Raw genomic sequence first — 22618 nt, forward strand, 5'->3', positions numbered from 1 at the left:
CATCATCACCACCACCTTTTTTTATGTCCAGTGACATAACAATCACCATCAGCGCCCTACCATCCTTGCCAAAATCAACATTCCAACTGAAATAAACATTCCAAAACTCTCCGGGAATGTGTCGGTCATTGCTTTCATTGAGCTCCCCAGTGGTCACATCTTTCAACACACCATAGAGCAGTGAATTACTGGGGCACAAACCGAGTTCGCTGACCTCGACCACACCTGGTGCCAAATTCCCCGAATAACCTTAAGACATACTTTATCTAGAACCACTCATTATTTTGTGATTGACAGTTGCCCCCTTGCTGTATAAAACACCGCCTTAGTTAAATAACATAATATTATTCCAATTTCAGTTTCCAGACAACTTACGTTTAAACATAGTTGTTTAGGACTAATATAATTATATTCACAACTCATTAATGAAATAACCCTTTCTTTGTACTTATGTACCCAAAAACACACATTATCTGGCTCACCAACGCACTCATTCCCCCGTCGCCTGCGTGAGTGAGAGTGAGAGAGAAATGAACGAGACGAAACGCGATGTTTGATATCTGTGCCTGAACTATTGCTCGCCCCTTTTCGCGTTCTTTTCATATTTTTTTGTTCACGGTGTTTATATTTTGTTGATGTTTTTCCTCCACCTCTCGTTCGCCTTCTATCTACGTTCTCTCATTCAAATGGCTTGCGTCACTAAGTCAGTCAACCCTTTTGCCATCATCCACTCATAACATAACCGTAGGCTGCTTCACGCATCACTACTCACCACTCATTCTGCCTTCCCTCGTGACAAAATGTGTTAGGTATTTCTCGTGAGATTTTTAACTAAAGTTAGAAAATTTAACCTGTGACTTTCTACAAAGGATAAAATAACAACACATTTCATTTGAGCAAGAGGGGAAACATTTTTTGTGATTTTAAGATTTCTAATTTGGTGAGTACTAGACTCTATATATCATGATTTATTATTCTGATAAGCCCAGTTTCGAAATAAACAATTAGAAAAACATAAACAAACCATAAACTTAATCACCATAGGTAGTTTACAGGTTCTTACGGACTTCATTGATGACAGAATCGATGGACGTTTACACTACTTTAATTTTTATATCAAATCTTAACTCTGTAAATCTCATCATTTTGATATAGATAGAACGAAATTGACGTCACTCAGGCCTTTGTCATTATTTGTTTTTTGTTTTGTTTTTTGTTTTTGCCTTCCATTTTTATGAGTAATTCTCTATCAACCAGACTATAAACGTTCAAGGTTACACATAGTTTTGTGTTTTGGTCCGTTATAATTCCGGATGGCAATGTTGTGAGCTTCTTAACCAAGCGTATACTATGTATAATAATAATATTATAACTTGCCATTTTTCTTTGATTAGCAATATCAGGATGAAATAAATCAACGTTTGTAATGTAGAGATAGCAACGAATTTATAAATGTATGATGTCTGCCGTGTTGGAATTGTCCTAAGATTCGAATATTTAAAGCTATTGATTAAAACTTCAGCTTATATAATATTATAACATAAGCAAATTGAGCAGTAAAGTTAGGTGCCCCAAACGTAAACAAAGGTCGAGAAGCACGTGGCAAACCACATGTTCCTGTCTTGACAGCTCACGTTCCAATGTAAATAATAGAAAAAAATAACCTTTAAAATTTGGCTGTTAGGTGGCAAAAGAAACACATATTAATAAATACTCGATCATGCATCAAATAATGTCTAGATATGGATATTTTATGGAACAATGGACGTTAATATAATTTTTATCAAATTTAATCGAAATTCATCATCTATCTGATATTTAGACGAAATGACGCAAACTTCATTTGCGTGTGTTTTGCTCCATAACGAGTAATTATTACACAGACTATTTCATAATAATTTATGCCTTATTGTCTTATTATTCTGCAATGTTAGTTTTATGTAAACATATTTATCAATACTGAAACTTGATATTAGCATACAACTCAAATAATCAAAATTGAGAACCTTATATATGTGCTGGTATTAATTCGCCCCTAATCGAAATCTACAACTGTATTGATTTAAACGTTTCACTTAACATATTACTGCTAAAATTGTATGGACAACTCGAGTTTCTACATAACTGACGTTAAAACCAACCCATTAAAGACTCGTAGGAATCTCTCTCTCTCTCACACACACACACACACACACACACACACATACAATTATATATATATATATATATATATATATATATATATATATATATATATATATATATATATATTATATATATATATATATTATTTTAATATTTACCACAATGTTTGAGACAGTCTACATTAATGTTTCAGGCCTAATTAGCCATCGTCAGGACTAAGTTGGTTTGTTGACTGTTGTTGTTTGTTGAAGTGGTTCCGGTTTGTAGTTGTATTTGTATCAAACACGATTCAATATATATATATATAATATATATATATATATATATATATATATATATATATATATATATATATATATATATATATATAATACCTAGGCCTACATCTATATTTTGTTGATAGTACTAAACAAAAATGAATATAACAAATAACATCTTTTATAAAGAACAAAATATCAAACACGTGAAGTTTCGGACTCAAAACCCTTATTCAGCAAACATCAAAACACAATAAAAACAAATACATAATTACTTAAACACCAGATAGACGGCAGTGAAATATATGGCACGTCTTTTCTTACTTACAGAAATGATGTGCCATAATACTTCCGTTTTGTTAAAGAACATATTATGTGCTATTTGGTTAACATTGCATATACTGTGTTATTTAAAACAACAGCAGAATATTTTTCAATGCCTTCTCTCTGGGTTTTAAATTAATGTATTTATGTTTTTATTGGGTTTTTTTTGTTTTTTTTTTTTTGTTGGATGAAGAATGGTTTTGAGCCCGAAACGCCCCGTGTTGTTTATCTGTTCTTTTGTTTTTGTTTTTGTTTTTGTTTTGTTTTTGTTTTGTTTTTTGTTTTTTTTTTTTTTTTTTGTGTGTTTTTTTTTTTTTTTTGAAGCTGTTATATTCATTTTTGCTTACTACTTTTAACAGTCCACAGCTTCTAGTACCTATGCATCACTTAATATTGTTAGTAGAGGGGAGACACAAAATGTCCAAACCATTCGACTATGTGATTATTTGAAACAGAATTCGTCTCGGCCCTTTCCTCCACCTCCACCCCTGTTTTATTCCTTTTTAAAAGTTTAACGAACTTTAATTAACACGATTCAAACACATCCTACGTAAAATCGCGTTTTAAATAATATCACGGTAAAAAAAAAAAGAGATAACATAATTTGGCAAGGACTGAGAATACAAATATCCATCACTGCCTGTCGCAAGGTACACATTTATGTCAAAAGCCGAAAGGGTAATATGTATGTAAAGCGTCTTACCCGACAACAACACTGCGAAGCCAGAAAAAAAATATTCTCTTTCATTTTTATAAATATGCATTGTCAACATTTTGTCTCTGACCAAAATCATCGTTGTTTTGAGACAATAATATTATTTTAACTTGGCTAATATTGTTTTGTTTTGTACTGACATAATTTGTAAATAATGAATCGATTGTTGTTGTTGTTAATTGGGTAGCTAGCGCTGGTGCAAAAGAAAAATGTTAAAAGATGCGGATATACAGTGGCAGAGAAAAGAAAAGGAAAATTCCTTTTTAAAAATTAAGCCTTGACCGTAGATCGATAATGAAATGGATGATGACATCATCGCTTTATCGAATGCTCGCCATAAAAAGAATGGGGAGGTTCCCATCAAATCTTGTTTTCCACGATCTTACGCCAGATTCCATCATGCCTATTTATAGCAACAAGCCCAATCAATTACCGCAGTATTGTTTTTCAGCTTTGTGTCTCCGCCTTGCCTCTCTTCTTATTCTTTCTTTGAAATATTATGACACATAAAATGTAAGCGTGATAAGTTGTCGAGTTATTTAATGTTATCTTATCAAAGAAATTAAGGATATTCCCGATGTATAACTTGAAAGGCTGTGATGAATCATAATATTACGGGTCGAACTTATGAAGGGAAGTTGTTGACTTAATATGGAATGTATGCGTTTTCTTGTTTGTCTCCAAATTGATTTTGTGTTAGTGTTTCCTGGATGAATAACAGTATTCTCCTCTAGTGATCAAGAATCAAGTTTTTACGTCGTGAGTATAGGAGAAATGATTATTTTGTGAATTATGATTTTAGCTTTTTACTGCGTTGACGAAATGATGAAGTTGGAACTTTCGAACAGAGCGATCAGGGGCCGTTAGCATTGGTGATATTAATTATATTACATGATCAAGAATCAAGTTTTTACGTCGTGAGTATAGGAGAAGTATAGAATCCGGTCAATACGGATAAGGGGTGTGGCCGTCCTATATGAGGACCCTGCCCTGGTCTGATGAACAATTCAATTTTTACACAACGATCCATATAATATAATTTATTCACCAACATTATTGATTGTCGCTGGTTAACAGCCTTGAGTGTGCAATGTCAATAGATATGGATTTTTGTAGCGTGTAACTGGTTTTGAATGAAAGGATTACTTGTCATCTTATAGATAGGACTTTTGTACTTGCATTGATTTTCGTTTGAGTTCACCAAAGTGACGGTTGAAAATATTTTTGTCCGATTTACCAAAGAGGAAAAACCGAAATATTCAGTCGAATGCACATGGAATCTTATTATGATAGAACGTTAACACACCTTTTCTTTCAACAATTTCAATACATCGACCAGACATGTTGCATAATCGATCCTAATGATTCCCCCCCCCCCCCCCCCCCCCCCCCCCCTGTATGCCGTGTAGACACAGTACTAATTCCTTTGTTACATTATACGCTATAAACACACACACACACACATAATACGAACACACACACACACACACACACACACATCCTTGTGTTTTTGTCTGTGTTCATTTATTTGTTTTGCCGTAAAGCGCATTTTTTCATTTAACAGTAACAGTGGTGAAATACATTTTTTTGTTCGTTTTAGTTTTGGAATTGCCTGTGATTCATACTGGACTTTCCAGAGTGAGTGTCTCATTTTTCAACATCTTTTGAATGATAAAATGACGGGAGGAAAGGGGGGGGGGGAGGGGTGTGTGTAAGAGGGTTGAGAAAGAGAGAAAGAGGGGAATCCTCTCTAACAATGATAATAGTGAGTAGTCCTGAAAAGAACTGTCCCATTAAATTGAGGGCGTTGGCCCTCTTCCTCTTTCCCACCCCAAATTCTACTCTTATCAGTCAATAAACTTGATGTGTTTTTTTCTATTCTTTTGGGTGCTTTTATGCGGCTTTTTGGTATAGTGGTGTGACATTCGCCTTCGGACCGATAGCTCCTCGGCTCGAGCCCCGCTCTGAGCGACGTGAAGTTGAGTCCTTGGTAAAGGCTCCTTGTGTGGCTATATTATGGTCTTGTATGATACTCGCCTTCGGACCTGTAGGTCCTCCGGTCGGTCCCGCTCTGAGCGGCGTGAAGTTGAGTCCTTGGTAAAGGCTCCTTGTGTGGCTATGTGATCTTGTATGTGGTATGACACTTGTGTTCGGACCGGACGGTCCAAGGTTCGAGTCCGCTCAGAGCGGCCCATAGCTGAATCCTTGATAAAGGCTATTTACTCATATTTTCTCACCGTAAAATGTGTACCTGGCCGTTAATAGCGTTGTCTCTGCCGAAAAAATGTGCCACCATCTTACAGGCGTTATATTTCGACCTGCACGTTGTTATAGGGATTCATTGTAAAACGTTGTGAGCACGTTTAATGTAGATTTCGATGTATATATTATGCTCAGTGCTTTATTTTTGTTTTTCAACTGCCTGATAATCTGATTTTAGATTTTGCGATTTCTTTTCACTAAATACCTTTCCTTATCAATATATTTAATTGACCTTCTACTTGTCAAAATTCTTAAACCAGAGACTTCTTTTAAACCTCATGATAAGTTGTGTGATAGGGGCGGGGGGGGGGGGGTCATTTGCCTATGTGGAGTTGTTTTGGGGTTGTTGTTTTTTGGGTTTTTTTATTTTGTTTTGTTTTGTTTTGGGGGGGGGGGGGTGGTTGTTGCGTTGTTTTGTTTTTGTTTGTTTGTTTTTTAGGGAGGGGGAGGAATAAGAATCGTTATTTTAACAGTTTGTCAGTGCACGTGACTGCTTATGAAACTCAAAGCAGTGAGTGGGTGACTGAGGGAGGTAGTGAGAGAGGGAGTGAGTGAACGAATGAGCGAGTGAGTGAGTAAATAGATGAATGACTGAGTGTGTAAGTGAGTGAATGGGCAAATACGTGAGTGAGGGAGTGAGTGAATGATTGAGTGATTAAGTGATCGTTATTTAGTTGAAAGACTGAATGAGTGGGTGACTGAGTGAATGAGTAAAATGAGCGAGTGAATGAGTGAATGGCTGAATGAGTGAATTAGTAAGTGAGTGAACTACTGAGTTCGTGAATGACTGAATGAGTGAGTGGGTGAGTAGATAATGACACAGACGGGTGATGAGGCGGTGACGTAACGCAGTATCACGCGAAGCCTGACAATAAAACTATTTAAATTGGTTATTTCCCTGTTTACTATTATTGAGTAGAATGACTCACTCATATCAGAATTCACATACGCATGGGAAACAATGAATTGAACGAAAAAAGATAATCATTGATCCCTGAAATTATATAATTCATTTGGGTGGTTTGCGGTTTTGTGGAATGTTTCTGTTGAGAAAAAGAGAGTGCCACTAGATACACGTCAATAGAAGTTACTTGATTAAACGCATTCGAAAATCCGTATCAAATTATAATTAACATTCAGGTGACACAGTGATATAATAGTCCCATTTCTCCTCCTCATTATCCTCTTCCTTCTCCCCTTTTTCCTTTTCCTCCTCCTCCACTATCACCACCACCTCCACCTCTTCCTCTTTCGACCCTCTTCGTTTTCGTTATCAAACTCCCTCCCCCCCCCCTCCATCCCTCTCTCCTCTCTCTCCTCTCTCTCCTCTCCTCTCTCTCTCTCTCTCTCTCTCTCTTTCTTTCTCTCTCTCTCCACTCTCCTCTCTCTTTCCCTCACTCTTTCTCTCTCTTTCTTTCTATTTCCCTCCCTCTCATTCTCTCTCTTCTCCTCTTCCCCCCCCTCCCCCCTCTCTCTCTTCCTTTCCTCCTCTCTCTCTCTCCTCTCTCTCTCTCTCTCTCTCTCTCTCTTTCTTTCAATATCCCTTCCTCTCATTCTCTCTCTTCCCCTCCCTCCCTCCCCCCTCTCTCTCCTCTCTCTCTCTCTCTCTCTCTCTCTCTCTCTCTCTCTCTCTCTCTCTTTCTCTCTCTCTCTCTCAGCTCTCTTCTCTCTCACTCTCTATTTCTTTCTCTCTCTCTCTCTCTCTCTCTCTCTCTCTCTCTCTCTCTCACACACACACACACACACACACACATACACACACACAACCTATTTTCTTCATCACTCTTCCTAATCCTTCCACTGTTTTCCCTTGCTTTGTGTAATTTTAATTGACATGGATTTTTCTTTTCTCCACAATTAAACTGCACCAAACGCATTGTGCTCTGTGCGCACCAAGTTCGAAACCGACTTCTACCAATCAATATTACAACATTGTCGACAGGTCGACAGCTTTAGATGTGAATGCTGTTTGTTATGCCCTGATGAGGACAAAGAGAGCAAAGAAGGAAAATATAGAGAAGGAGTAGCACTGAATATTTGTGTAAGAGATTAAAAAGACCAGCATGTGAGCGGGACAGTGGAATTTGATATCGTCGGGCCAGATTATTTTAATTTGCTTATTTATTTTAATGCCCACCCTGATGTGCACACATTGACAGGTCTGATAATCGAAAGCAATTATGAGCTCGATTTAACACCGTTGTAATGGACTCATGTCTCATGTAGTTCCATATCTGAAGCAGACGTCGGAGGTCATCTTCCGCCAAGCTGATCTATCTCTTGCCAATTCTATTAAAGCAGCGCCACCTTTCTCAGCTTCATCTGTCCAAGTTCTTATCCCTTTCAAATACGTTATTCTTTGTCTTCCTCTTATTCTTTTTCCATTCATCTTTCCAGTCAAGGCGAGTATTTCCAAACCAGGGTGGCGGATAATGTGTCCTAAAAATTCCATTTGGCGTTTGATGATTTTTGTTATCAGTGATCTTTTTCTGTTTGCCATTTCTAAAATTTCTTCATTTCTTTTCCTTTCCATCCATGACACCCTCATCATTCTTCTGTAAAACCACATTTCCACTGCCTCCAGTCTTTTAACCATGGTCTTGTTTATGGTCCAGCTCTCACAACCATATAGCAGCACAGACAGTACATAGCAATCCAGGACTTTGATTTTGTTTTCATGCTAATATTCCTGTTTTTCATAATTGTATGCAGCTGGTTGAATGCATTCTTCGCCATACCTATTCTTTTCTTTATTTCACAATCTGATTTTCCATTGGATGTTACATTGAAGCCTAAATATTTGAAACATTCAACTTGTTGTATTGTTTGTCCTCTGCTTGTTATTACACAGGCTGGTGGGTTATTATTTTTAGATACCGTCATACATTCTGTTTTAGATATATTCAGTTCCAGTCCCATATTTTCACTACTCCTGACTACAACATCCAGTAATTCTTGTAGTTCATGTTCAGATTCTGCCAGTAGAACCGTATCATCTGCATACCTCAGATTTGTTACATTCTTTCCTCCAATACACACCCCCTTCTTATGTTCGATATCTCTTAATATCATTTCACTATAGAGGTTGAATAAATCTGGAGACAAAACACACCCCTACCTAACTCCTCTTCTAATAGGTGTAAAACTGCTTAGTTCATTGTCAACACGCATTGCTGCTTCTTGTTCCCAGTACAAATTCCGTAATATTCTTAAATCTTTACCATCAATGTCCAAGGATGATAGAATTTTGAATAGTTTTTCGTGTTGTACTTTATCAAAGGCTTTGAATAGTCGATGAAACACATATACAGATCTTTATTTACTTCAATACATCTTTCCATCAGCATTGATAATGTGAATATTCCATTTCTGGTACCCTTGTCCTCAACAAAACCAAATTGCATCTCCCCAATTTCAGGTCGTATTTTATTTCTTATTCTTAGTAAAATTATCTTCAAAAGAATTTTTGTGAGGTGGCTCATTAGGCTAATAGTTCTGTGTTGTTCACAATCAACTGCCCCTGGCTTTTTTGGTAGTGCTATAAAAATGGATCGTTTCATATCAGTTGGCATTTTTCCTGTGTCATACACTTGATTTAGAAGGTTTGTGATGAATTCAATCCCCCATTCACCCAGGCCAGTCAAGGCTTCAATTGTTATGGCATCAGGTCCTGCAGCTTTTCCATTTTTCATGCTTTTCATGACGTTCCTAACTTCATCTTTCATTATAGAAGGCCCTTCCAGTTCTTTTATCATAGGCATTTCTCCTCGATTATCAAAAAAAAGTTCTTCAATATATTCTGACCATCTGTTTAGAATGCAGTCTTTGTCCATGATGGTGTTTCCACGCTTGTCTTTGATGCATCCACTTTTAGCACCTGATTTAGTTTTGTTTGTCACTTCTTTGATTTTCTGATGGAAGAATTTGCCATTTTTTTCTTTGCAGGACATTATATAGTGACATTGTTCATTTATCCAGTCTTCTTTAGCTTCGTTGCATTTTCTTTTTATCTGCCTGTTCAGAGTCTTGTATTTTTCTTCCTGATTTTTGGCCTTTCTTCTCTCATTCATTAATTCTAATATCTCTGGAGTAATCCATTTCTTCTTCTGCAACTTAAGTGTGGTTGGAACATTTTCTTCTAATGATGCAGCAACACTGTCTTTAAACTGCTCATATTTCTCTTCTATATCTGTTAGTTCTCCAAGCACTTCAAACTTGTTTCTTACTGATAGTTCAAATTTTTCTTGTATCTTCTGTTCCTCCCGGAGAATGTCTAGTTGGTATTTAGGTTTAGCCTTTGCTCTTTTGCAGATTTTCAATTTAACTCGTATGGGGCATAGCACAGGTATATGATCGCTGTTACAGTCAGCCCCCGGCATAGATTTGGCATACAAAACCGAGTTTCGGAAACGTTTGCTGATGAGTATGTAATCTATTTGGTTTCTCACTCCATCTCCAGGACTTTTCCATGTCCACTTCCTTCTATTGTGGTTTGTTGACCAAGTATTTGTGATTGTCAGATCATGTTGACGGCACCATTGAATAAGACGATCACCTCTGTCATTTTTGTCTCCCAGACCATGTGTGGCCCACAATATCTTCTATTCTTTCTCGGCCCACCTTGGCATTAAAATCGCCCATGATGAGTTTTATGTCTGAAGACTTAAACTGATGCATTGCTTTATCTATTTGTTGATAGAAATTTTCCACTTCTTCATCATCGTGACTGGTGGTTGGGGCGTATATTTGTAAAATATCAAAATCAAAAGGTTTTGCTTGTAGTTTGATTGCCATTACTCTGTCTGATATGGGCCAGAATCCTTTGACTGCTCGCGCCGTTTTATTATCTAGTATAATTCCAACTCCCCTTTGGTGTTCTCCTCCTCCTGAGTATATAATTTTACAGTCATCATAATTAAGTTCTCCTGCTCCTTTCCATCTAACTTCTGATAATCCTAAAACATTGATATTCAATCTCTTCATTTCCATAACTACATTTGCTAATTTTCCTTTCTGGTACAGACTTCTTACATTCCATGTTGCTGTTCGTAATGTTTGGTGGTGCACAGTAGCTGGATGACGGTCGAGAGTCACCTGTTCACCTGCATGACTATCTCTACCGGACGAGGCTGTAATCGAGTTGCTCGAAAAACATCCATTGACGTCGTTGACTAGATTCGCTTGGACGGACATCATGACGATCTTGGGATGATACGTCAGTGGTTTCCCGTTGCCTTCTGACGGATTTTTATCTGGTTTACTCCATAGCCTTTTGACCTCCCGGTCATAACCCACAAGGCAGTGGGAGCATTTGGCAGGTTTTAAGGCGCCTCCCATTCACCTTGATAGTCCCTTCATAGAGTATATGAGGCATTTTGTATGTGTAGCTGTGCTGCCAGACTACCCAACCTCACTCTCCACGACTATCGCCAGTTGGTCCGCGGCTTTACAGCTAACCTATAGATCAGGATCTGTAGGCCGTTCCACGATCCGCCACCTGTGGACGCGCTGGGTTGGGGATGGTCGCCCCAGCTGTACCCAGTGTAATGGACTATAGAGCAGTAAAGTTAGGTGCCCCAAACGTAAACAAAGGTCGAGAAGCACGTGGCAAACCACATGTTCCTGTCTTGACAGCTCACGTTCCAATGTAAATAATAGAAAAAAATAACCTTTAAAATTTGGCTGTTAGGTGGCAAAAGAAACACATATTCATAAATACTCGATCATGCATCAAATAATGTCTAGATATGGATATTTTATGGAACAAAAGGTAACATTTTCTAAAATTTATCAAAAGTTACAGTCTATCTATTTTTAGACCAGAGCAAAATATTGCGCTGGTGTGAACAAAACGAGAATTATTCGGAGCCTGATTTTCATAATAATTTAGCCTTATATTATTATTTCTGCAACTGTTAGATTTTATGTAAACATATTTTCAATACTGAAAGTGTATTGCCTACAACTCAAACTACAAAATTGGGAGACCTATATTGTGCGTAAATTATTCCGGTCCCTAACGGAAATACTAGCAACTTGTTATTGTTTACGTTTGGGGCACCTAACTTTACTGCTCTATAATTGTGACCCATCGTCTCAAAACGGTATTATGTCGGAACAAAGCATATGCTTAAAGGCCGAATTTAATGTTAAACTGGTCAAAAATATAAATTGTTGGCATTAACACCCTAAAATATGGTATCCATTCCCCTCAATAAATAATACAAACTCAACACAAGTCTGATATTTCTGGCGATAAATTCAATTTTCAACATCTTAACCATCCCGACTTAATACCGTTTTGAGGCGAAGGGTCACAATTTGCGTTGGTCTGAGAGTATTTCCATTACAACCATGAGCCTATTACATAACAATTTGGGTTATCAGACTTGCAAATAAATGCACGTTGGTCTTTCCTCTTCACACTGAAAATGAAGATGAAAGTTCTCATGGGATCATACTGCTCATGGAATCGTTTCTCAGGTCTGAAACGTACTGTAGCAGACGTCAAATTACTAATTCAATAAAACGAATAGATATACATGCATACAAAGCGCACCATTTCCACAGGTTACACGTGTTCAATGAGCTTTACAATGCAACCATGTGGAACACACCATAAGTCGCCAGCCATGCGCTCGTTTTGTACACACCCTCTCACAATATCCGCCACTGTTTTTTGCCAAGTACTCATTCACATAATATGTGACCCACCGATCGATCCCGATGAAGTCGAAATTATTTTTTTCCTCTGATTCTCCTGTCCACTCAGTAGTGATTGGGTGGCTGGATCTGTTAAATCTGGCGAAAAGTACTTTGCGATAGACCAAGGTCCTATCCAAAGGGTAACAAGCAATTATGCCCATTTCACTCTATAGAAATCGGGCTAAACTCGGGCTCCATGGGGCTAATATTTTGTTGTTTTTTGTTGTTTTTTTTGTTGTTGTTTTTTTGTTGTTTTTTTTTTGTGAGAAAGGCATACATTCGGTTATTCATTTACACAAGCTTCCGGTTGTCAAACGACTTCTCAATCCTTCATATTACATGTATTATAACACTTCAGCAATCCTTTCGATATCCCGCCAGTTTGACCTTGTGGGTACAATTATTAGTCATACAGTTGCTCTGACACAGATTTTGCCCAATCCTTTTTCAGATACGCGTGACTGATCAGATTTCATGTAACTAAACTACCGTAAGTAAGGCTTTCAGTTTTTATTTTTTAAAATTGCCACACTATTAAATGAAAATTTCTGTAGTCGTGATAATGTACAAGACAGTTAAAGAGGATTTATATCCACAATTTTAACTAACAACACAGTGAGATACGTGTTAATACTTGTCTTTGAGTTAATCAAAAAATATAGTTTTTATATTTTACTTACTTATCCGTGTCCTGCGCTTGTATGCACGTTGCCTATCATTAATAGTATGCCGTCATATATTTACGTGCAAAAAAATAGGTAGCTTTCTTTTGCTTTTTTTTTTCTGTGTGCTTTGTCAGTATAAAAAAAAAAATCAATACTTGAAGGAAATCTTTTTTTGCCTGTTTGTTTTTCTGGGTCGGTCGTTTGTTTGTGTGTTGTTGGTTTGTTTATTTATTTATTTATTTATTTATTTATTTATTTATTTATTTATTTATTTATTTATTTATTTATTTATTTATTCATTTATTTAAAAAAAATTTTGTTTATATTGGGGGCGGGGGGAGGTGTTGTTGTTGAGTTTTCTTGTTTGTTTGTTTTGTTTCTTTTTTAATTCTAGAATGTTGTGCTGATTTTTTCATACATTTGTGGTTATTCATTCCTTTTATAAATGCGGCCCAAATTGTATTGCATTGACATATTTTTGACTACTTTTTTACTTTTTTTTTTTTTTTTTGCGCGTGCGTTGAGAATGTTTGTAAGCGTAATGAGTGTGTGTGCGTGTGTGTGTGTGTGTTTGTGTTTGTTTGTGTGTATGTGCTCATGTGTCTGTGCATGCCTGGATCTTAAGTGTTGGATTGCATGTAAAACGGCATTTCTATCACGTCAAAATGTCAAAGTACAGTTTAATACTCATTCAGTAATGTAACCCAAATGTTTCATAACACAGGCTATCTCACCAATTCCACTCGATTTATCTCCCTGCTTATCTCTTACCCGAATGATAAGATATCCTTGGCATGACTCGATCACGCCTTTAGAAAGAGTTGTTTGGGTTTTTTTTAAACGTGAGCTTTTATATAACGTAATATCCACTTAACTTGCTTAATGGGCTTTACAAGGGGTCCCTAGCAATAGCAACAACGAGATGTGACGCCTATTAGGCGGAATTACATTTTTTTTTTAACGACAGAGACTCCGCTGTCAATCGCCAGGTCCTCATTTTACACCTGAGTACGGCGAGAGAATGTGAGCCTTTCCCCAAGGATTCAACTATGCATGCGCCGCTGAGAGCGGGACTCAAACTCGAGATTTTCCGATCCGACGGCGAGTGTTATATTACAAGACCACATAGCCGCACAAAGAACGTACACACTTCATAATGTAAATTATTTGTGAATTTGTGGTTTTGTGGTATTACAGTCGCCATTGGACCTGTAAGCCCTTTGTTCGAGTCCCGCTATGGGCGACGCAAAGTTGAATTCTTGGAAAAAGTTCAACGCAAAGTTGAGCTCCTTGGAAAAGGTTCTACGCAAAGTTGAGCTCTTTGGAAAAAAAGCTCTACGCAAAGTTGAGCTCTTGGAAAAGGCTCTTACTCATGCCCTTTCACCGTAAGCAGATTTAAAATGGTACCTGGTTGGTAATTTTTAAAAAAAGTATTGTAATAACACTTTACAGGTACCTTGCCTCATCCTATTATACTATGTCAAGTATTTTATTTATTTATTTTTTATTTTTTTTTGGCTTGAGGCGATTTGAACATATTAGGTGAATACTGTGCTATAAAAGAGTTCAGTTTTTTTTTCTTTCTGATGTAAAAAATAAAATGCGAACAATGGCTGGAAAAACATTGACCTTAAACATTATTGAAGGAAAGAGGTGTAGTGATTAACTTAGATATAGCCCAGCTGTTGTTCTCGTTTAACATACTATTTTTGACAGGGTAACGCCCTTCTTATGACGAAAAGTATTTTACTCACGTATTGTTGTCAAGCTGCAGTAGGTACAATTACAACAAATTATGGTATTGGAATGTTTTGGTATGATGATAACAGTATGACCCGCCTATGTCAACTTCGCATAGGTCGAGTGTCGTATAAGACGACCTCCGTGGCTGGAAACGTTTCTACATGTGACCCACCAACCCAAAAACGTCGATATTATGATTCGGGATGAATCTGGCATGTAAATGTGAATTTAAAGAGTTAAAGGATAAGAAATATGAACTTTTAGTTGGTTGCGATGTAATAAATTATGTTTATTCTCCACCTTAACGAATAGAATGTATCTGCCAAGTTGTATATTTTTAGCGATACACTCAATTTCCAGTGCCTAGCTCATACAGACATAGTACCGCTTTGAGAAGGTGGGTCACATATTTACTTCCGATTTTCCTCCGAGTTAGCAAAGTCAACCCGCATAGACACTTTTATTAATTGGCGTACACTGTACATAAACGTTTTATTGGCAGCCAACAATTTCAATGACCGCCAATTAGATGGCTTAATGACTGGCCCCTAATCGCCATCATCATCGCCGTGAGCACACACCAGTCTACGGACTCTTGACATAATAGCTCAACCTTGGGGGACAGTTCGGCGACATAAAGGACGTTAACAGTCATCATCTTGGTAGTGATATCGGTGAAAGTAGAAGTAGTTGTGGTGGTGGCAGTGGTAGTGAAAGTAGTAGTAGAAGTTGTTGTTGTACATAGTAGTAGTAGTAGTAGTAGTAGTAGTAGTAGTAGTAGTAGTAGTAGTAGTAGTAGTAGTAGTAGTAGTAGTAGTAGTAGTGTGTAGTAGTTAGTAGTAGTAGTAGTAGTAGTAGTTGTAGTTGTTGTTGTTGTATGTAGTGTAGTAGTAGTAGTATAGTAGTAGTAGTAGTAGTATAGTAGTAGTAGTAGTAGTTGTGTAGTAGTAGTAGAAGTAGCAGTATAGTATTAGTAGTAGTGGTAGTAGTAGAAGTAGCAGTATAGTATTAGTAGTAGTGGTAGTATAGTAGTAGTAGTAGTAGTAGTAGTAGTAGTAGTATAGTAGTAGTAGTAGTATAGTAGTAGTAGTATAGTATAGTAGTAGTAGTAGTAGTAGTAGTAGTCGTAGCAGTAGTAGTGGCAGTAGTAGTATAGTAAGTAGTAGTAGTAGTAGTAGTAGTAGTAGTAGTAGTAGTTAGTATAGTAGTAGTGTGCAGTATAGTAGTAGTAGTAGTAGTAGTAGTAGTAGTGGTAGTAGTAGTGGTAGTAGTAGTAGTAGTAGTAGTAGTAGTAGTAGTAGTAGTAGTAGTAGTAGTAGTAGTAGTAGTAGTAGTAGTAGTAGAGAAAGTAGAAAACGCTATAATGAAGGTTTCTTCTTCCCTCTTTCTTCATCATCCTCCTTCTCTTCACCAACACCCTGACCACCCTCCTCCTCCTCCTCCTTATCCCTCATCCTCTTCCTCCTCCTCTTCCTCCCTTTTCTTTCTCTCTTTCTTTATTTCTTTCTCATGAATAATTTGTCATAATAAATGTTTTTAACCTATATCTTCACACTCGTCTTGTATATATTAATTTTTTTTTTTTAATGAAGTATAATATTTGTTTCTATTCCTCAGATTGTCTTTCTTCATCCTTCATTCAACATTTGCAGCACGCTGAACGGAAATAACTATCGCAATATAGGAGGTGGTGACTCACAAAAGATTTTGTTTCATTCATACAAACGGGATCATCACCAACTCACGGTATTCAAATTTCTGTATTCTGAATGACAACTGATGAATGGTAATATCGAAACAGGAAACAGCTGCCATTCATGAAATTATAATCAAGAAAATGAATACACCCTCGTTATAAGTGACGACTAAAATCATTGAATGATAGTAGTCCATCCCATTCATCGAGGGAGTTAGTCTGAGATTTGGTGACAACAGATATCATCACAGATTTGTTATTGACGTCTGTTACGCTCTGATTCATGTGTGGAATAATTAATAGATCTATAACGTAAAGATTCGTGTGACTAGACTTGGATTGAATCACGCGTCGTAATCCTTTATGTCATTCAAGATGGCCACTGTCATTACAATTGACTTCATGAAAATAACTTTAAACTACAGGAACTGTATACTTTAAAGTTGTTCATCCATTGTCTCATTTCTTGCGATTCTTGATTTTGGTTGTTTTGTTGTTGTTTTTTATGGAAAGAGTAAAGAAATTCGACACTCCAGAAATTCAGTAGAAGGTTCATTAAAAAGAACACACGTGTTAGTTGACTCTACAATCTCCGATTCTTTTTGCAACTGTTGAAGCCATATAAGATCAACGTGTGTCATAAGTTCACCTAACAACAACGAAATCATAGGTAATGTTTTACCATCGAATAATAATACCCAGATAAATATTATCTAATCACAATATGTGTCATTACTAATTAGAGATATATTGTAAGTGTAAATTGTAAATGTAACAATTTATTGTATTTGTAGCGGTATTGATCAGGGGGGATGTTTTACAAGTAGAATTCATTCATTCATTCATTCATTCATTCATTCATTCATTCATTCATTCATTCATTCATTCATTCATTCGTTTGTTCATAAATTATGCAGAATCAACAGACATTATAGAATCAACCATAACCGCAACTTTTTGATACCCCCCCCCCCCCCCCCCCCCCCCCCCCCCACCAATCTGCTCTACTCTAGAAAAGAAACAACATATTTTAAAGATTTTGGCCAGAAAACTCGTCCTTCAAAAATCGATTGATTAAAATGACTCTCCCGTTGTCCAAAACTCTCAAACCTGGTACTTGATTAAAATTTCAAGTTTGAGAGTTTTTGTCAAGTTGAGAGTCATGTTAATTGATCAATATTTGAAGACGGGTTTTCTGGCCAAATTTGTTTAATATGTTTGGTTTTTTTTTCAGAGTACGGCAGTGATGACTAACGACACCAACTAACAATTCATTGAGTACATTAATCATGTTTCCAACCCCGATAATATATCACGTTACATTATATTAGCTAGTAATCTAACCTCGTAAATTAGCGCATTCCCCCTATCCAAAACTTCAACCATCCACCTGATCTTGTCGGCCATAATTCAATCAGTCACTCATCCGTTTATTCATTCATACGTACTAACCAACTATGTCTACTGCCTTGGAACGAACTGTTAAATTGATGAACATTTATTCAGAAACTTCCTGGCAAATGGTATTTCAGTATATCTGTGACTTCTAGACACATTGACCTAAATTTCTAACATTACACGTCCGTGTGAAACTTAAAGTCTCAGATATTCGTGTTATTTTTAATGTTATTTCTCTCGCTCTACACGATTAAGTTATTAAGTTCAACCGCGATGAAACCAATGTTTACACAATAAATACTATGCCGTCTTTAGTCGGTACTTAAAACCGAATATATGTCTAGACATTCAGACAACGCTGATCTTTTGTCCTATTGTGTTAAAAAGTGAGCCATTTAAATTTAATGAATTAAATATCACTTAGTCCTTCTTGTGATGTGTGATTCATGTCAGACAATTCGATCATAAAACAGGAAATTTCGTGGCAATATTATATCACCTAGAAAGGTTTCCCTAGATTCATTATGTTCACCTACAGGACTACATTGTACATAATTATTTTAGGTCTAATATTATAAGTTGCTGATTTACTGATAATTGTAAAAATGATTTTAATTATATCCCAAAACTTTTGTTTTGCAGGCTATTTCACAACAGACAGCCCATGTTCATTGTCTATGGAGCACATTTCAGTGATTGATGTGTTATTCGAAATGTCACCTTTGAGATTAACAAATCTTTTTCTGATGTTTACTGGATGAAAAAACCTATGACCGCCGTGACGGATTTTTAGTGGCTTTTATAAAGAGAGTTACGAGTGTTTTCTTTCCAACTGAGCATACTTGATAACACAAACAGTTATTTCACAACTCATTGACTGCCAAAGCAGTAAACGATAACTGAATTCCAAATATACATTTTAGTGCCATAAGAATGTCCTTTATGAGTCGTGACAGCGACCAGACGCTGGATTCCAGAACTGGAGTGAGTGACCAGCATCAAAGTAGGCAGAGGTCAAAGAGCAACATAAAATGCGTGGTGGTGGGGGATGCAATGGTTGGCAAGACCAGTCTGGCCAGGCGATTGGCATGTTTGGGTTATCAGCCCGAGTATGACCCGACCACTTTCGATAACTATGCAGGTGAGTAGATTTTACTGCTAGTTAATGTTGAGATGCCAACTCTTAACCGCCAAACAGTGACGAAATGGGCCTTTGTGGTGTAGTGGTATGACACTCGCCTTCGAGTCCCGCTCTGAGCGGCGCATAGTTGAGTCCTTGGAAAAGGCTCTTTACTCACATTCTCTCACTGTTCTCAGATGTAAAACAAGTAGCTGGCCGTTAACAGCGTTGTCTATGCCGAGAAAATATCAGGCGTCATGTCTCGTTCTGCATGTTAAGCTCAAAAGTGTTGCAGTAGTCTAGGGACCCCTTGTAATGCGCTTTGAGCACGTCTAGTGGATATTGCGTTATATAAAAGCTCAAGTTTATTTTTTTTAAAATCTATTTTGGCTTAAAGCTTTTACTTTATATATCGATAGACACGCAGCTTTGTGGAATTATGGTATGACACGCTCTTTCGAAGTCCCTGATTCGAATCCCGCAAAGTAGATAGACAGTTCAGTGATTGGAACCTCTGAAATATTGAGAATTGAGGATTTTTGTTTTATTTTGGTTCTATCCTGTCTTACAATGGCAAAACATTTTGTTTTTCTCATTTTGCTTGGAGAATTTTATTTCATGTATCGATAGATTAAGACGATCCCACAATTTGTCAAAGTCCAGGTCTATGACAATTTACGTGAAGTATTATTCTTTAACCCTCTCCTTACCGATCCTTTTCAGTATTCTCCCAAAATGGCAGGCTTTCCCAGCAGAAAAACTGGTTTTTTAAAACTCAAACAATCTCTCTGCAAAACAACGTTATGTTCTTATTAATTAAACAAATATCATTCTTCAAAGTTTGTAATGCACCAAATAAATCTGAATAAGAACACTGTATATATTGTGTCGTAACAAATGTGACGATTTTGCTGTAGGTGGTAAATAAGGAGAGGGTTAAATTGTTTTTGTTATTGACCGAAGAAGAGTTTTGGGCTCTAAACGTTCAATGTAGAATATTTTGCTCGTTTTTCTTGAGCTGCTATACCATTTAAAATACTTTTCAAAATCTGAAAATGTTTCAAAGGCAAATTGGGGATAATCTATAGCTCTCCATATAGTTTTCTGGCAAAATAAATGGTTTTAAAAAAGTATTTTGCCAATACACTGCAGTTTTGTTATTAATGGATTGTGGGTTTTCCAATCCTTATCTGTTTACAGTTAGATGGTTTACGTTTATGTCTGTGTTGATAGAACGGATAACAGTGAAGGTTAGTAAAATAATAAGTCCTCACGAAACATACCATAGTCGTCGATCCCAGGTTTATCCCGATTTCAAATTCGTGATATTGATTTATTTTCTCTTCCTAAACCACAAGTTCCGCTTAAGGCCATAACCATGTTAAGTTCGGCATGATGTATATGCTTGGTATTTTATTACATTCACTAACTACCATTGAAAAAAAACCCAAACATTTCGGTATGAGAACGACCCAAGCAACACTACTCTCTTTTATCAATAAACAAAATTTATCCCCCCCCCCCCCCCCCCCCCCCCCGTGTCATTAAATGAAATATTAGTGGTTGAGTTTGTCAAAGTATGAAAATTATGAGGCTGAAGAATTGAAGGATTCTAAATTAACCATCTGCTCCTTACCACCTACAGCATAATCGTCACATTTGTTACGACACAATATACATTTGTTCTTATTCAGATTTATTTTTTGTACATCACAAAATTTGAAGAATGATCTCTGTTTTATTGATAAGAACATAAAGTTGTTTTGTAGAGAGCTTGTTTGAGTTTCAAAAATCCATTTTTCTACTAGGTAAACCTGCAATTTTTGGGAAATTACTGAAAATGGTCGGTGAGGCGCCAGCGCGTTAATTAACGCTTGTCAGTCATAAACGAGTACTTATATTATCAGCGAGCAATTCAGTAATCGTTATTACAGAGTTTAGAGAATTAATTGATAAAATGCATCCAAAACGCGTTGTATTTTCATTTTTCAGGTCTCAAATTTTAAAATAACCAGTGGTAAATTGGGATAATCTTATCCATTGGTAGGTACTTGAAGAGACAGTTTTAACGCCCTTTCATTGTAGGGAGGTATTGATGAGGCAAAACCCGGAAGAGGAGGCTTTATTTAAGTTTAAGTCTACAACGAGATATTGTAACCAATCTATGTAATTTGACGTTAAAATTTCTTTACTTTGCATCAGCTCTATACATATTGAGAATTAACAATGTGAGGAAGACTGTCATAGTAATCAATCAAAAAATTAACAAGAAGGATTGGTAGGAGGGGGTGGGGGAGGGAAACGCCCAAGGTGTTATAATAATCATAGGGTGACGTTGATGTTGTGGTTGGGATATATGCAGGTACAGTTAATTCAAACCTGAGCACTGTGCTGCACATGAGAGGAGGCGGGGGGGCTAGTAGTGGATTGCACTGCTCGTAAACTCAAAATATTTCAAATACAAGTGATTGATGAGACGTCGTGATTATTATTATTATATTCAAAGGGGAGGCTTGGACATGGATGAGAGACGCAGAGATGGTAAAAAAAAAGTTACATAGCTATAAGATGGGGCTTGCAGCCAAAGAGTTTTATCTGTATACGAGATCTTCTTTTTTTTTTATATAGAAAAATAAAGAAAGAGAAAGAAAAAAAAAACAAGAAAGAAAAAAGAAAATCTCTGAGCCATAGGCCCCATAAGTAGTTTATCCCGGCTTCTGAAGCATTAAACGGTCAGTGACCAGTCTGCCGTGCTCTGGAAAAACCCATATTTTAAAACTTGGCCAGAAAACTCGTCCTTCAAATATCGATCGATTTAAATGACCCTCATCTTGGCAATAAACTCTCAACCCTGGGACTTCGCGAAGTCCCAGGGTTGAGAGTTTATTGCCAAGATGAGGGTCATTTAAATCGATCGATATTTGAAGGGCGAGTTTTCTAGCTAAGTTTTAAAATTTGGGTTTTTCCAGATTACGGCAGAATTGCTTTTTACCAGTCTTTTGCAATTCAATCCAATTCATTCTGCCAACTCGAACAGACACAGCTACCCAATCGGTTGAATGATGGCATTGGATTGCATGTAAAAGTGAAAATTTGGAAAGAATCACTGGTGCAAGAAGGGAGTTATGAAAAGTTCTGAATTTTACAGTGCAAATAAAATCAATCTTGTATATTTTTTTTTCTGCCAGATTTGTATTGCATTGTATCATACACAATTCGTCAGACTTTTACTTCGCATCAACACCGGTCTTCTCTTATTTCACAATGTTCATTCTCCATTGCAACAATGTTAAATCGGGTCATCATTGCTTTCGATTAACAAACCGACAAATAATGTGTACAAGTAGGCTTGAATATATTAATGTTTATATTCCTATTCTATTCATGCATCCCACGCCTAATTTAAATACAGAATGTTCCATTGAATGGAATGGGTGTCAGTCATACCAAATTCGTTTCGAAAAAAAAAGGACAAGTGAGTTACACAAAAAATGCCAGATGGTGTGATAACTAATCTTAAGAACGTAGATATGTGCGTTAAGATTATGACAAATTCTCTCTTTCACTTTTAGCGAAAGCATTGTTCAT

General features: G+C 36.8%; 1 protein-coding gene across 6 annotated transcripts in view; it reads left to right on the top strand.

The window, feature by feature from the left end:
* Positions 1 to 682: 682 nt before the first annotated feature.
* Positions 683 to 22618, top strand: part of LOC144975409 (cdc42 homolog) — a 57881-nt gene continuing 35945 nt past the window's right edge. The window contains exons 1-4 of one of the 6 annotated variants that reach the window (XM_078919464.1): positions 683 to 940; positions 12860 to 12898; positions 16434 to 17182; positions 18553 to 19051. In XM_078919464.1, the coding sequence (XP_078775590.1) occupies positions 18844 to 19051 (208 nt within the window). In that variant the 5' untranslated portion in view covers positions 683 to 940; positions 12860 to 12898; positions 16434 to 17182; positions 18553 to 18843. Of the gene's footprint in view, positions 941 to 2349; positions 2369 to 3921; positions 4201 to 12859; positions 12899 to 16433; positions 17183 to 17870; positions 18036 to 18552; positions 19052 to 22618 lie in introns of those variants that run through there. The other 5 variants (XM_078919445.1, XM_078919482.1, XM_078919472.1 and 2 more) reach the window with 5 other exon arrangements.

This window comes from Berghia stephanieae, chromosome 1 (genome assembly GCF_034508935.2).
Source record: "Berghia stephanieae isolate SIO BIC M18660-M18661 chromosome 1, UCSD_Bste_1.3, whole genome shotgun sequence".
Lineage (NCBI taxonomy): Eukaryota > Metazoa > Mollusca > Gastropoda > Nudibranchia > Aeolidiidae > Berghia > Berghia stephanieae.